This window comes from Notolepis coatsorum, assembly GCF_963971535.1.
Source record: "Notolepis coatsorum genome assembly, chromosome: 3".
NCBI classification, from domain to species: Eukaryota; Metazoa; Chordata; class Actinopteri; order Aulopiformes; family Paralepididae; genus Notolepis; species Notolepis coatsorum.
In genome coordinates this window covers 83668988-83685668 of record NC_140167.1, presented here as the reverse complement: position 1 = coordinate 83685668, position 16681 = coordinate 83668988, and the positions used below count along the sequence as shown (strand labels likewise).

Sequence of the window (16681 nt, the reverse complement as noted above, 5' to 3'; positions counted from 1 at the left end):
CAATTAGCGGTAAAGGTTGTCCTTTGAGTGTTATACGGATAAAGTGAGTGTGAATGTTTCCTTGCGCGAGGGAGGTCTGGTGTTCCATTAGTGTCTCACCTTAAGCTCTCGCGCAAATCAAAGTTGCAACGGTACACAGAAGTGTGTGTCATAATTGCTGCGTTCATATGGAATCACTGATTCATGGGTATGAGGTCGATATCCAAGTGGATAGTGTATAGCGTTTGAGAATGAGCAGTTTGAGGAATGTTTGCATATACGTTTTTAATGTTGGGGAAATTATCTGATCCGATACCCTGTTTTAGCCTGGTATTGACCCCCAATACCTGATACAGTACCAGTGTCTGTGTTTCAGTGGACTCCTAACATATATATGCCTATTAAAGAGATGTGTACAGAATCTAGTCACCATACAAGTCCTGCTGTTTGCTGCATAGTTACTGCACTATTACAGATCTAGTCACTATACAAGTCATGGGCCCTCATTCATCAATGTGTGCGTAGAACATGTTCTATTTCCACACGTAAGCACGGAATGTAGAACCAGTGTACGCACAGGGAAGTCGGGATTCATCACACGTGCGCACGCAGGCTCTACGCACACCTGTCATGATGAATCCCACCTTGGCTCTGCGTCGAGGCTCGTGCACACTTTCACGTATTTGCATACCAGAAACGCCCCGATTAACCATATACGGTAATGGAATACACCCATGAAATGTGGAAAAATGGACTAAGCCGAGGGAAGCGTGTCATGAGACAGGCTGACAGACGTGTACACTAACTTACGGTGATGTCGGATATGATATCTATTAACCATTGCTGCCTGGGCAGCGCAAACACTAATAAATACCGCGCTGGAATATGACTGCCTTTTCCCGTGTTGTTTGATTAATACCCAGGGATTAAAGTTCTCCTAAATTTTATTCCAAATCGCGATGGATCTCCCGTCAATTTTCTACCTGCTGCATATGATTTCTAGAGGCATACTACAATCTATTTTGATGTCAGTATTGGGTAGCCTATATAAACAATAATACGAGAGCATATACAAGAACAATGAATCTCACTGCATGTATGATGTAGCCTGCCTTTCAATACATGAACTTGAATTCCATCATGTTTGTGTGCGGGACTCACAAGGCTGTTGTCACAATGGGTGGTACCGGTCGTACAGTAATAATAACAGTCCACACAATATCACGATCCATGCCATAGCCTATGTTCTATTAGGACATGATCTGTGACGACAAATGTTCTAGAATGTTTGATTAAGATATCATACTCTGACAGCATGCCTATGATCAACAAAAACGCGAACTTGAATCCCATCATATACATAGTCTGTCCACTATCTGGTGTCATTGCAATGCGTTTTCTATTCTTTCTTATACAGTAAAAAGGGGGAAGAACACTATATTCATATGACTTGTATTCTGCTTACAGCTTCGAAATTCCACTTGTTTCGTTTAACGTAAAGCCTTTTAAATATAATCAAAACGTTCCCGTGTTTCTGCGGTCTGTGCAAAATAATAACGAGTTGAGCTTTATGATTTATGATGAATTGAAAATGGGGGACCCTGATGTAAACAAGACGAAAGTCTTTCTCTGGTCTGCATCCCCAATTAACAATTGTATGTACTGAGCTGTACTGTACTGTACCCATTCTGCAATCTGTTAATAAACGTTTCAATCAATCAATCAATCAAGCTACGCGGAGCGCAGTCAGTCAGTAGCCTACACCCCGTATATTCCGATAACGCTATATAAACCATGCTGCATTCATTCTGAGAGAAAGATCTATTATTCCAAATGCTATTTATAGGGTTTTGACCATAATTACACTACTGTTGCTATTTTACAATGAACTATAATGAACTACGGTTCGTACAGAACATGCCAGTGTTATTATGCACAGAAGCTCATTTCCTTGTTGTAATAATATATTCTACCACTGGGCGCCAGGTACGCATGGTCTGACCTGTGCGTAGACGTAAGCACGGAGTCAAGTTCAAGTTGAAATTGATGAATCCCACTCTTTGCTTAGAAATGATCGTACGCACAGGGTAAGCACAAATCTGTGCGTAGAACACATTGATGAATGAGGGCCCTGGTGTTTACTGCATACATACTGCTCTATTACAGATCTAGTCACCAACTCACCATACAAGTCACTGTGTTTACTGCATACATACTGCTCTATTACAGATCTAGTCACCATACAAGTACTGCTGTCACAAGTATTGTGCGTTCAGTAGAAAGCTGTCCAGCTGCAAGCTAGCCTAGCTCAGCACAAATTAATGGAAGCAGATATGGATCACTAGCCTAGCTTAAAAGTCCGGGAAGATGTGTGTTTGGCCAACAGCCATGCTAGCTGGTCCATATCCGCTTCCATTAATTTGTGCTAGGCTAGCTTTTTTTTATTTTAATTTTTTTTAACACAAAGAGGAAATTGATATCTAACTCCTTGTTTGACTGGAGAAAACCGTAATCACATTTCCCATAATGTTGGCGTGTTCCTTAAAGCAATGACCAGCAAGTGACACGCCTTAAGCATGGCTCCTTCTATAAAACAATGGTTCAAACAGTGTTGCTTGAAAGTATGTGGAACCCCTTTGGAATAGTAATTTTTTCCAAATATTTCACACATTAATCTTTATAATATCTTCATATATGATAAATTGTCTGATAAAGCATGTCATGATTGAAGGAAACCACAAATATTTTGAATATATTTGGATTGTTTACGAAATACAATGATTAAACATGAAATATCCTTGTGTGCATAAGTGCAACTAAACCTTATATAAAAAAGAAGCAGTGAAGCTAGACCAGCACTCTCAGGTTCAAGAATTTAATGGCAGCCTGAAACAAACATGTTTCGGAATTACATATTGCTTCGTCAGTGTTATAGCTTGCAAAAACCTTCCCAGACCTTTAGCTGAATACTAGTCTCTTGCTTTGATGGACCTTGGTTAGTTTTCATCATTGAACGCCCTCAATTCACTGACATTTTAGCGATTCCTTGCACGAAGAACTCACTACAACTTCTACAGTATTTCAAAAACGATTTGGGGTTTCCTTCGGCCATGGCACGCTTTGATCAGATAATGTATCATCGGATGAAGATTAATAAATAAATAAAGATTAATGTGTGAAATATTTGGAAAAAAAACAAACTATTCCAAAGGGGTTCACATACTACAAGCAACACTGTGTACTGCCCGGAGACTCACACCGAGTGTAATGGGGTGAATTCACCACTGTCACGCGAGGACCAGCAGCCAGACGGAGGGAACCCCGCCGACGGCGTGTGAGTCGGTGCACTGACCTGTAGATGAGCGTGTCGTCCGCGGTGCAGTTGTACTGGATCTGAAACATCCACACCAGATAGGCCCCGGCGGAGCGACCCAAGTCCCACCGCACCTGGGCCGAGGTGGAGGTCACCCCCTGCACCCCCACCTTCCTCTCCTCGTCCTCCTCGTCCTCCTCCTGCTCCTCCTGCACCGCCACGCTCCCCGCCTCCCCCCTGACGTCGTCCTCGCCCGCTCCTCCTCCTCCTCCTCTCCTGGCGTCCTCGCCCTCTCCTCCCCGTCCTCCTCCGCCGTTGTTAATCCCGCCGTTTTTCCCCGTGGTGATATCCGAGGATCCCGGATCATTCCGTGTAATCCCACCGGTGGCGTTCCCGTTGTTCTTGTTATTCCCATTATTCCCAGCGCTTCCTCCTCCTCCTCCTCCTCCTCCTCCTCCTCCTCCTCCTCCTCCGCGGTGAGGCAGGGGGATGATTTTTAGATCCACCGCGGCTGTCGCCTCGCCCGCCGCGTTTATGGCGATGCACGTGTAGGTGCCGTCGTCCCGCGCGACGGTCACCAGGACGTCCAGGGTGCCGTTGCTGAACGAGGTGGTCCTGGAGGAGTTGGCCACGATGCGGTCGTCCGGGGAGACCCAGTGGATCACGGGCTCCGGGTCCCCGATGGAGCGGCACTTCAGAGTGGCCCGCTGGCCCTCCAGGACCCACAGCTTGTGGGTGTGCCGGGTGATGAGAGGCGGCTCGCACGTAAACTCCTCCTCAGGGATGGACCAGAAGTATCTGCAGGGAGAGAGAGCGGATCAATGGTTATTGGATCAGCAGTATCATTATTTATTAATAAGTGCTTATACATAAGCTATTACAGGAGGGACGCTTTTTTTTAAACAGGGAACCAGATTAACCAGAATGAAAATATGTCGGTCTTCAATTATTGCATGCATTTTTAAACAATATGTTTATTGGTATTTTCTTTTTTTTTCAGTTTTACAGCATCAGTTCAACAGTTCAACAACCATACAAAAGGAAATGCTGCCAACTGCCGCCCCCCCCCCCCTCCCCGAGTTACAGAAAAATAGATACAAAATAACCCCCCCCCCCCTAAAATAAAAATAAAAAATCATTATAAACAAAAAGAAAACCTCTAGGCCAGATCCCCCCTCCCCTCCCCCAGACTAGGACCTCAACAAATTAATTTTTTTCTTTTTTTTTACACATTTTGAGAATTTAGTAAACCCAGTTACACCCGTCTAACAGGTGCCCCTACTTATCTATACCAAACAAATAAATATCTAACGTTACATCTTTTCTCTTCAAAGAGCAACTAATAATTATTGCATGAATTGATTATGAATTGGTCTAACATCATCAACCATATACCAGTGACGTTAACCCTTTCATCGCCGCACTACCAAACGGTTAACCACCCTTTCACTGCGACGATACACAGAAGGTTAACCGTTTCACTGCCGCACGACGGCCGGTTAACCCTTTCACTGCCACACACGACAGAAGGTTAACCCTTTACTATCACACAACCGACGGCGCACTTTCACAGCCACTTTAGACTCTGATGAATGGGGAAAGTCTTGCAGCCAATCAGCGACCAGCGACGTGATCAATTATTAACCGTTTACCTCCCGGCCAGTTGTGGGGGCGTGGCACAGGTCTCCATGTCGTCTCCGCGTGTGAGCCTCCGTAACCATAGCAACTCACAGTTGCAGTGCAGCGGGTTCCCTCCGAAGTTGAGGCTGATGACAGTGTTGTAGGGGGTGGGGCTTATTGCCCCTATCTGAGACCTGGGGAGGGAGGGAGAGAGGGAGAGAGGGAGAGAGGGAGAGAGAGAGAGAGAGAGAGAGAGAGAGAGAGAGAGAGAGAGAGAGAGAGAGAGAGAGAGATTAAATGGGTCCGAATTGGATGTGCTGTGTGTAACCGTGCTGTGAGAAACAATGAACATATTTATGAAAACAGTCTTAAAATAATAGTGCCTCTTGTTTCATTTTCTTCTTAGTTCTCAGAGCAACTTGTTCTGTATGCAATGTCAACATGTACATTTGATTAATTTATTTGTATGGATTCCACTTAAAACAATAGACCCATCTCAAACCCTGCCCCATTTCCTTGATCCTCCAATCACAACTGTCGCTTACCTCGGACAAACAAAGTCAAGAAAAGGGGCAGGGTTAGACCAAAAACATAGTATTTTCTTTAGTCTTTGAATTGTGTCTTTTTTCTTTTTTACATTTGATCACTGCTATAAATTAGATGCAAAAAAGTCACAGAGAAACCATTAACTTAAGTCAACAAGCATATTACCACTTAAGAAGAGTCCGAAGTGAGCTTCAGAAGGCAAGAGAACTCTTATTATCATCTATCTTCAGGCTCGGGGAGAATAAAGGAGGTGTTTCCTGAAGAGTTTCTTTTCTCATGAGTGCCAATGAAGAAGCAGTTAAAAAGAAACTGTAGCTAATAGTTTCTTCTTAGATGGGGATCCTGGGCCTCGCCAAGCTCCTTCAGCCAAACGATCCTAATATATTCAGGACTTTGGCTAACTATTGTATAATTCACTTTGTAAAGTAAGTCATTATGGACAAGCTAAGGTTGAATCGGAAACTGCGGTCAGATTCAGTTAGATTTACACGTCAAATCATGTATTCTTCCAGGGGTGTGCTGCACCCCTGTTGATCCAAATGTCTTATTCAGTTTCCAGTCTCTCTTTGGTGGCAGACTGAAGTAAATTATTGATAGTATATGCTACTCTTTAGCTGAAGGGGCTTCATTCTTCATGCAGACTCTGCTAGCTAACAGAATGCTGTGTTTTAGGACAGGAGACGAGAGGAACACGGCTGAACTAGGGTTCAGGCTGGAGCAACATACCACTCAAATACTGGGGCTGCACGGTTTACTTCTCACACTAACCGTTCAGCTAGCAGCCCTCATAAGAATGTGCTGCATATCTTTTGGGGGGGGGGGGGGGGGGTCTTGGATGGGGATTGATGTGTGGGGTGTTTGGGGGACTGGATGTTTCGGGGCGGGGGGGGGGGGGATCACATCATGCATTTGAGCAACACTGTACTTATTGTATTTATTTTATGCCTATTCTTGTGTCTGCACGTTTACGTTGCACTACTTTTATTGTCTTTTATACCTATTCTTATGTCTGCAATTTATGCATTGTTTTTTTATTCTGTCAACTATATGCTGATTTTATGCTGATTTATGTTAATTTTAGACTATTTGCTGTGGGGCACTCTGGTTTGTGGTCCATGTATGAAAACTTGAAAAGTGCTATATAGATAGAGTTATTAATATTTTGTATTATTCTATTGTAAAAAATGTATTCATTGAAATGTAAGTCTCGACGACATTGAAAATGAGGGTGACCTCAATTGTCCTTTTGAGAATAAATACAGGTTTGAATTTAATTGAAGTGAATTATTATTTTTTTGATCCACTTTTTCTCCCATTTTCTATATTTTCTCCCATCCCAATTTCGTATCATCCAATTCAACCCTCCCCTGTCACGAACGCCGTTTCTTGCCTCCCACAAGCCGGCTGCAATGTGGACTAAGTCATACATAGCACAAGTCCCCTCCGGTACTTGAGGTAACAGCAGTCGCATCTTTTCACCTGCGCAGCTCGATCTCTCAGTGGTGAGGAGTAACGCGTGGGAGGCTCACGCTGCCCCCGACACTTCCTGATTCTACTGCGCAGGCGCACCAACCGACCTGTAGGAGTCGCTGTCCACAACGCCCGATCCCCACCCATCAGTTTCCCACCCCCTAATACGGCCGACTCTGCGCGTCTGTCCAAAATCCACAACATGTAAGCTTATGGGTGATAACGATGTACCCCGTCGCCCCCAGATGATGTTTCTGTTTTGATGCTGAATCACCAAAGGAACTTTACCAAAGATACTGTAACAACAGAAGATAATGCTTTAAAAGCAGCACAGAGGGGATGAAAAAGGAACAGTTACTGTCCGCTAAGTGGGCGGGACTGTTACACAGGCGCCATGGTTAATTGAGCATATTCACACGGCAGCCATTTTGCCCTTATGCAATGCTCCGGTCGGGGTCCTTTCCAGGGGGTGGGAGAGGGGGGGCGGGGCACTAAGCTCACCAATACCGTGCCCCGTGCTGCTCACATGACGCATTACAGGAAGTGAGAAGGACCTGGTTAGTTTCCCTTTGAAATGTCTCTGACTTTGCACAGATAATGTGACCTTGTTGCCATCCCCCTGCTCATGAATATTCACGAGGATATCAATTGAGTAATGTTCACACCCACAGTAGCTTGTACAGCTGGGAGCCCTGATAAAGCTGCTCCCCGCCTGACTTCTAATGATTATTGCCAGCAGTATTTTAATTCGTTTTTTCATAAAAAACTGATTATTTTGCTCCTTATCCATATGTTTCACCCCGCCAGCTCTGTGCTGTTGTCTACGTATTGACAAACTGTTTACAAACTGAATAAATAATCTACGTTTTCTTAATTGAATTTTACCAGTAGCAAATATATTTGTAAAGGCGTAATGACGATTGCACTGGGTTTTTTTTCATTCAAAATGTAGTGACCTTGAAGGATACTATGTCCCTCAGTGGGTAGTGTTGGAGATGGAAAGATGCAAGTGACAGACGGTCCTTGTTGCCTAGTAACATAAGGTAAACAGCCCATTGGTTTATTGTCCACATTTCTCTCATCTTATTTGCCAACTTCCGCCCACTATTGGCAGGTTGCATTTCACCCATCTGGTCCTAACATTGCCCACATGTCACCTCTCCTTGTAAGCTCACAGTTGGGACAAACGATCAATCTATATCAAGCCCTGCCCTCTTTTCTTGATGATCACAACTGTCGCTTTCCTCAGACAAACACAGGGCTTGAGATAGGTCAATTGACTGTTGTGACAAAGAACTGTATGGCACCCGTTTAGAAGACCTCTGCAGGGTGAAAGTGATGGAGCATCTGGAAGTAACTCAACCCCTACTGTCTTTACAAATGGACCTAATTCAACTCCCCATCTATAGATAATTGGGATTTGGGTTCCTCATCTCAAAAGGTGCAGTTGTCTTCCCACAAAGATGCTTCTCAGAAAGCCAGCTCCAGGCGGAGCGTCAAGACGTACCTGGCAAAGAGAGAATCAGGGGGTAGAGTTCTTAGCCTGTTGGAGGTCATATCCAGCCGGGCTAGTTTATACAGCTCCCCGAAGGCTCCCTCCGCTATGTGGTCTATCAGGTTATGGTCCAGGTTAAGGGTGTGGAGACTACCCATGTTCTGAATGGACTCCCACGGTACCCTAGAGAGAGAGAGAGAGAGAGAGAGAGAGAGATAGAGAGATTAATGTGAGATAGATATACTGTACAGTGTGGTCACAGTAGAAAAGGGGGTGTTATGTGTGTATTTCCAGCGGGGTGGGGGGCGAGGGAGATGCTTCAGGGAGGAATAACTGTGCCCATGCCGTGTGCCATATTGAAATGGTGCATCACACGCCAAACCAGACGCTTGTTGGGCAGGTTTTCAAGTGCATCCAAACTGTGACTGTTGGGGGAGTTCTGCATATTTGTTTGTCTGTCTGTGTGTCTGCATGCCTGCCTGCATGTCTGGTCTGTCTGTCTAATCTAGCACTTTGCTCACCTCACAGTGAACATTTAATACATGTGAGGAAGCACAATGGCCTACATAAAAGCACCATCTTCACGGGGATCTGTTTAGGATAACACATGGCCAGATGGCCCATCAATTGGTTCCCTAGCAACTCTAGGGAGGGAGGGAGGGAGAGGGATAGAGAGAGAGAGAGATAATAATGACTAATTGATGGCGACAGTGGTGAAGTTCAATAAAAACAGATGTTCACACTCTCTCGGTGGTGGGATCCTGCTCGACGGAATATGGAGGTGTTTGGTAGGAGCGGAATACAGCCAGGGTTTAATGATTCATTGCATGATGCCCTAGGTTCAGAGGAGAGAGAGAGAGAGAGAGAGTCACATGGAGAGACATAAAGAGGTTGAGAGAGACAAAGAGACAGACACAGGGATAGAGAGAGAGAGAGAGACCATATGGCAAAGTGGGAAAAGATAACGCAGGATGGGGTGGAGGTGCAGCCGAACAGACGCCATCGTTCGTCACGGACTCCCTGAGAACTGTGTAAAAGCTGAGGGACATACAGAGGTCGTTAACGCGTGCGCCATAAAACGGGGAGGGGGCGGTGAAGGCCGGGGGACTCCTGTAGAGAAGACAAACGTAAGATCTTCATCAGAAGTGACAGATGAGCTGCTGCTTTTCATCAATAACACCACGGGGGGGCGATCTGCCTCGTCCCGGACGGACGCCAGAGGACGGAACACAACAACGAGAGTGACGACGGATGGAGTCGAGCAGAATGGAAGGGACCAGTCGATGTTCTGGGTAGACAACAGGGGACTGGAACAGAACACAACAACAAGAGTGACGACGGATGGAGTCGAGCAGAATGGAAGGGACCAGTCGATGTTCTGGGTAGACAACAGGGGACTGGAACAGAACACAACAAGAGTGAAGACGGATGGAGTCGAGCAGAATGGAAGGGACCAGTCGATGTTCTGGGTAGACAACAGGGGACTGGAACAGAACACAACAACAAGAGTGAAGATGGATGGAGTAGAGCAGAATGGAAGGGACCAGTCGATGTTCTGGGTAGACAACAGGGGACTGGAACAGAACACAACAACAAGAGTGACGACGGATGGAGTCGAGCAGAATGGAAGGGACCAGTCGATGTTCTGGGTAGACAACAGGGGACTGGAACAGAACACAACAACAAGAGTGAAGATGGATGGAGTCGAGCAGAATGGAAGGGACCAGTCGATGTTCTGGGTAGACAACAGGGGACTGGAACAGAACACAACAACAAGAGTGAAGATGGATGGAGTAGAGCAGAATGGAAGGGACCAGTCGATGTTCTGGGTAGACAACAGGGGACTGGAACAGAACACAACAACAAGAGTGAAGATGGATGGAGTAGAGCAGAATGGAAGGGACCAGTCGATGTTCTGGGTAGACAACAGGGGACTGGAACAGAACACAACAACAAGAGTGAAGATGGATGGAGTAGAGCAGAATGGAAGGGACCAGTCGATGTTCTGGGTAGACAACAGGGGACTGGAACAGAACACAACAACAAGAGTGAAGATGGATGGAGTAGAGCAGAATGGAAGGGACCAGTCGATGTTCTGGGTAGACAACAGGGGACTGGAACAGAACACAACAACAAGAGTGAAGATGGATGGAGTAGAGCAGAATGGACGAGACCAGTCGATGTTCTGGATAGACGCCAGGGGAACAGAACACAACAGAACACACCTAGTGACTTTCAAATTCCATGGAGCATATTCCCGGCCTGTTTCAACATCAACATCAGTGTGAAAGGTACGCTGAGATCTAGGAAAGACTGGGCCTTTAGCCACTGACCTCCGTAAGTTGTTGTAGGACATATCCAGGTCCTCTAAGCTCATCAGGAAGTCATCAAACGCCTGGACTGAGACTTTGATCAGTTGGTTGTTGTTCACGATCAAATGCTGCAGGTTGACCAGCCCCGCCAGGTCCCTGGGCCCCAGCACAGTCAAGCGGTTGCCTAGAAACAGGAATACAGCTGCCGTTAGATGTTGCGATGCTACCAGATCTCGGTCAGTGCAAAGGTCCCACTGGCAATATCAAACGGTGCCAGATGGTCCCATTAATTAGCCTCTGCCATTGACACGGCTCGCTCTATTGTGATCTCGTTCTATAGGTCGTCACCTAGAACACCTGAATAGCAGTGGTGGAAAGTAACTAAGTACATTTTTGAGTTACTTATACTTTATGTGAGTATTTTCATTTTGGGGAAGTTTATACTTTTTACTCCACTACATTTCAAGGGAACTATCGTACTTTTTACTCCATTACATTTATCTGAGCCCATCAGTTACTAGTTACTTTGAAGAAAAGGATTTTGCATAGAAAACATAATATATACAAAATAAAAAATGTATGATGTATGTATACACTTTCACATTTGAAGCATGTCAACTTCGAGAGGACGTGATCAGAGCAGCATAACTGGACCACACACCACTTTAACACGACCTTTAGAGGTCAGTGGATACACAAAAGTCATGTAGAATGTGTACTTTTACTTTAGATACTCAAGTACATTCAATAGCAAATACTTCTCTACTTTTACGTAAGTAAAGGAACCGTGTACTTCTTCCACCACTGCTGAATTGTGATTTTAGGGGCGAAGTTGACCCTTGACCCTCAGTGACCCCCGCGGCTCACCGTCCAGATGCAGCGAGCGCAGGCTCTCCAGGTCGCCGAAGGCCATCGGTCGGATCAGGTGGATGGTGTTCCGCGACAGCGTCAGGTCCACCAGGCCGCTCATGTTCAGGAAGTCGCCCGCGCCCACCTCCGTGATGAAGTTGTCGGCGAGCCGCAGCTCCACGGTCCGCCGGTCGACGTGCGGCGGCACGAACAGGAGGCCCTTGTCCGCGCAGAGCGTGCTCAGCGACTCGGAGAGGTTGCGGCACACGCAGTGGAACGGGCAGGCGGAGACCATGCCCCACGTCTCCCCCGCGCCAATCAGGGAGGGCAGCAGGCAGCACGTGACGAGCGCCAGCCAATGAAAAGCCGGGAGTGGCAGCGGCGCGACGAACGCGGGAAGCGTCCTGTTGGTAGTCCTGGGACAAGCCGCGCAGTGGACGAGACGGGGGGAGGAGGAGGAGGAGGAGGACGGGGAGGGAGAGGAGGAGTCCTGGAGAGGGGGATGCAGAGAGAGCTTGGGTGGAGGGAGGATGGAGGGGTGGAGGGAGAGAAGGAGGGAGCGCACGGGGCGGGCTTGGGACGGGCGGCGGTGTCTTTTGCGGGGGTGGGGGATTGAGGGAACAGGCATGGTAGCACGCCTGGTTATCCACAGACCTAGAGAGAGAGGGAGGGAGAGAGAGAGGTGAAGATGGAAGAGAACAAGAGAGGGGCGGAGAGAGAGAGTGGGAGGGAGAGAGAGAGAAGGAGAGAGAGAGGTGAAGAGGGAAGAGAACAAGAGAGGGGTGGTGAGAGAGAGTGGGAGGGAGACATTGAAAATACAATGAAAACTAACTTGATATGTTGAGGGTTTTAGATCACATTGCATGGGGCAAGAGAGTTATATAAGGTGTGTGTGTGTGTGTGTGTGTGTGTGTGTGTGTGTGTGTGTGTGTGTGTGTGTGTGTGTGTGTGTGTGTGTGTGTGTGTGTGTGTGTGTGTGTGTGTGTGTGTGTGTGTGTGTGTGTGTGTGTGTGTGTGTGTGTGTGTGTGTGTGTGTGTGTGTGTGTGTGTGTGTGTGTGTGTTCTATAAAATGTGTAGCACTCTAAATCGAGTCCCACTTGTGCTTTCTAGTGCAGAAAATCCTGGCGTTTGGAAACAGTGGGTTGTTGAGCATTACACACACACACACACACACACACACGTGCGCACATACACACAAACACACACGTGCGCACATACACACACACAAATTCACATGTGCATACACACACACACACACACACACACACACACACTCGCTCACTGAGTACATTTAGCCTCAGCTAAATGACAAAATATAAAATGTAACACTCACGCTGTCTTTCGCATGCCCGCATACATACATACATACATACATACATACATACATACATACATACATACATACATACATACATACATACATACATACATACATACATACATACACAAGGACTGCTATCTCTATAATTATATATGTCTCTTTCACACACACACACACACGCAAACAAACAAACAAAGACTGCTCTCTCTCTCTCTCTCTGTCTCTCTGTCTCTCTCTCTCACACGCACGTACCACGGTCTACCTCTTAACACCACAGACAGCTCTCATTGCTTAGCAACAACATCCCGAAACACTGGGAACACAGTCGGTCCCCATGGTAACCGCTACCTAAAGACCAGAGAGAGTGGAGACGGCGGTGTTATGACACAGCACGGCCTCCTGCAGTGTGGCTCAGCGGGTCCAAGCGTTAGAGGTGGATTTGAGAATTTTTTTGACCAGAATTGATCATTGCTATTTGGTAAAACAAAGTATATATATATATATATATATATATCTCCCGCGATGAATCAACTATTTGTCTACTTTTTGGGCATAGTTGGGCATAATTAATGGTAGTATTAATTTAAGATCTTTGGGACACAAAGTTTTGGGACACACATCAACAACGTTGTATGTCCGATTATCACATGTCCTCCTCACAACAGAACGATCCTGTATGATCCTGTATTGTACGTTATATCATATTACATTGTATAATCATATTATAATTAATTTGTATATTATATTGAACTAGATTTACAGTATATACTATTATATCATGGTGCTATATTATATTGTATATATCATGTACTATATATCTCGTATCACATTATATATGTGTTGTATACACTATTATGTACTATATACTATTATATACTGCAGGTATACTATATTGTAATGTGTACTGTAATGTGTACTATGTGTGCACTGAAATGTGTACTATATGTATCTACTATGTATGTATGTAAATAAAAAAATAAAAGAAATATGAAACGTAAGTCTTCAGGGGTAGGGCCCGACAAGCCTAGTGCTTCTCCCTTCAGCCCTTTTCGGACAATTGGACAATGCTGCAATAGCAGCTGGTAAAACGTTGGCGATTTATGGAATGACCGTTGTTATGTGTCCAAAGCCCGAAATAAAAAAAATAACTGAACTGAACTGAACTGAACTGAACAACAGAACGATCCGATTAGGTTTGTGGAGCTCTGGGACATTCCCCTTTAGTGGTACAGTAGTATTAACAGTAGGTCGACAAGTCTGCTGCTATGCTCCCCTCTGGTCACCCTCTGGTCACCCTCTGGTCACGTTGCACATGTAATCTACACAGGGTCCGCACAAGGTCCTTGAAGTGCTTAAAGTGCTTGATTTTTTACCAAAGAATTTCGAGGCCTGGAATTCCTTAAACAGCCATTTTTAACAAGGTGCTTAAAAAGTCATTAAAATTCAAATCAACCATTCGCATTGAAAGTTTTGTTCATCCATGATAAAATTGTTCTGAATCAAGAAATATAATCTTTTTTTATCTAAAGTGTAACTAATTGTCGGAAATTGGTTTTAAGCCATACATATTGGATCCGATTATTAGCATTTAAAAGTGAATTGTATCCTTTTAAAATGAAAAATAGTGCTTGGAAAAGTACTTGAAAGTCCTTGAATTTCATTGTGCAATGTCTGTGGGAACCCTGTCTACATGTACGATGACAATACATTAGAATCTGATCTATAGCCTGAGCCCCAGGGCTAGACTGAACTACGTAAGCTAGCACCGCTAACAGCCACAGTGCAGTGGTCTAGAAGACATCTAGAACTACTTTACTGCTGTTGTTTACCAGCTGAACTTACTACCCGAGTATGCACATTTAGCATCCACAGATTAATTTACGAGGATCTGTAATATGTTTCCAATATGAATTCTAGCAGGAACTATATGTTCAACAAACCGGGAAGCCAGCTGCCCGTTAAGCCATTCCATGTAGCTTTGGGATTAATGTACGCTGTTTACATTTACTCCTCCACCTCTGCATGTAGCTGTGAGATGAATTCACGGATGAATCACTTCTCGTGGAGAAACCTGTCGGCTTGAGGGACATGTGTGATAGTCGCCATAGCAACCGTTCCCTAGATACAGAGATCGACAGCGGCTGTTGATAAGTGTCACGGCGCTAGAAAATAAGCGAGAGAGAGAGAGAGAGAGAGGGAGTGAGAGAGTGAGATAGTGAGAGAGAGAGAGAGAGAGAGAGAGAGAGAGAGAGAGAGAGAGAAGTTGGATCAGTTGATCAGCACATCCATATGAAGGTATTATATCCACGTTTACCTCACTAATGTCAACATGTCTGTAATGTCTGTCTGTCAACATGTCTGTAATGTTTGTCTGTCAACATGTCTGTAATGTCTGTCTGTCAACATGTCTGTAATGTTTGTCTGTCAACATGTCTGTAATGTTTGTCTGTCAACATGTCTGTAATGTCTGTCTGTCAACATGTCTGTAATGTTTGTCTGTCAACATGTCTGTACTGTTTGTCTGTCAACATGTCTGTAATGTCTGTCTGTCAACATGTCTGTAATGTTTGTCTGTCAACATGTCTGTAATGTTTGTCTGTCAACATGTCTGTAATGTCTGTCTGTCAACATGTCTGTACTGTTTGTCTGTCAACATGTCTGTAATGTCTGTCTGTCAACATGTCTGTAATGTTTGTCTGTCAACATGTCTGTAATGTCTGTCTCTCAACATGTCTGTAATGTTTGTCTGTCAACATGTCTGTAATGTTTGTCAACATGTCTGTAATGTCTGTCTGTCAACATGTCTGTAATGTTTGTCTGTCAACATGTCTGTAATGTTTGTCTGTCAACATGTCTGTAATGTTTGTCTGTCAACATGTCTGTAATGTTTGTCAACATGTCTGTAATGTTTCTGTCAACATGTGATTGGTCGTTGAACATTCAGTTGAATTAAAGGTGCCCCTACTGTATGCACTGGAGGAATGCATTTAGCTAACATCGATGATATGGTCAAAATCAGGTCGGGAAGAGATTAATTATTTCCCCAGCGCTATTCTGGCAACTTATTTCAAGGAGGAACCTCCTCTTGGTAAACATGAACAGACGGCTGCCCCTCGCTGGTACACTGTACTTCGCTAATGTAGTCTTCTCAAACAGCCTATTGTACCCTGAAGTGCAGTGAATGTCTCTTTCTATCTCTATCTATATCTCTATACTATATGTTTCACTCTATCTTTCACTCTCTTTCTCTCTCTCTATATCTCTCTGTCTCTCTCTCTATATATCTCTCTATCTCTGCATCTCTGCCTCTCTCTCTGTATCTCTCTCTGTCTCTCTCTCTATATATCTCTATCTCTGCATATCTGCCTCTCTCTATGTATCTATCTGTCTCTCTCTCTATATCTCTCTCTATCTCTGCATATCTGCCTCTCTCTATGTATATATCTGTCTCTCTCTCTATATCTCTCTCTATCTCTGCATATCTGCCTCTCTCTATGTATCTCTCTGCATCTATCTCTGTATCTCTCTCTGCCTCTCTCTGTATCTCTCTCTCTATCTCTGCATATCTGCCTCTCTCTGCCTTTCTATCTGTATCTCTATCTCTGCCTCTCTCTCTGTATCTCTCTCTATCTCTGCATCTCTGCCTCTCTCTCTACCTCTCTCTCTGCCTCTATCTATGTATCTCTCTCTGCCTCTCTCTGTATCTCTATCTCTGCATATCTGCCTCTCTCTGCCTCTCTCTCTGTATCTCTCTCTCTGCCTCTCTCTCTGTATC

At 44.9% G+C, this 16681-nt stretch overlaps 1 protein-coding gene across 1 annotated transcript in view; it reads right to left on the bottom strand.

The window, feature by feature from the left end:
* Positions 1-12212, bottom strand: part of LOC311225877 (leucine-rich repeat and fibronectin type-III domain-containing protein 4-like) — a gene marked incomplete at both ends in the record, with an annotated part of 35605 nt that extends 23393 nt beyond the window's left edge. The window contains 5 exon segments of the mRNA XM_084311269.1: positions 3332-4090; positions 4945-5106; positions 8436-8606; positions 10757-10919; positions 11603-12212. Of these exon segments, the coding sequence (XP_084167395.1) occupies positions 3332-4090; positions 4945-5106; positions 8436-8606; positions 10757-10919; positions 11603-12212 (1865 nt within the window).
* Between the last annotated feature and the right edge of the window lie 4469 nt (positions 12213-16681).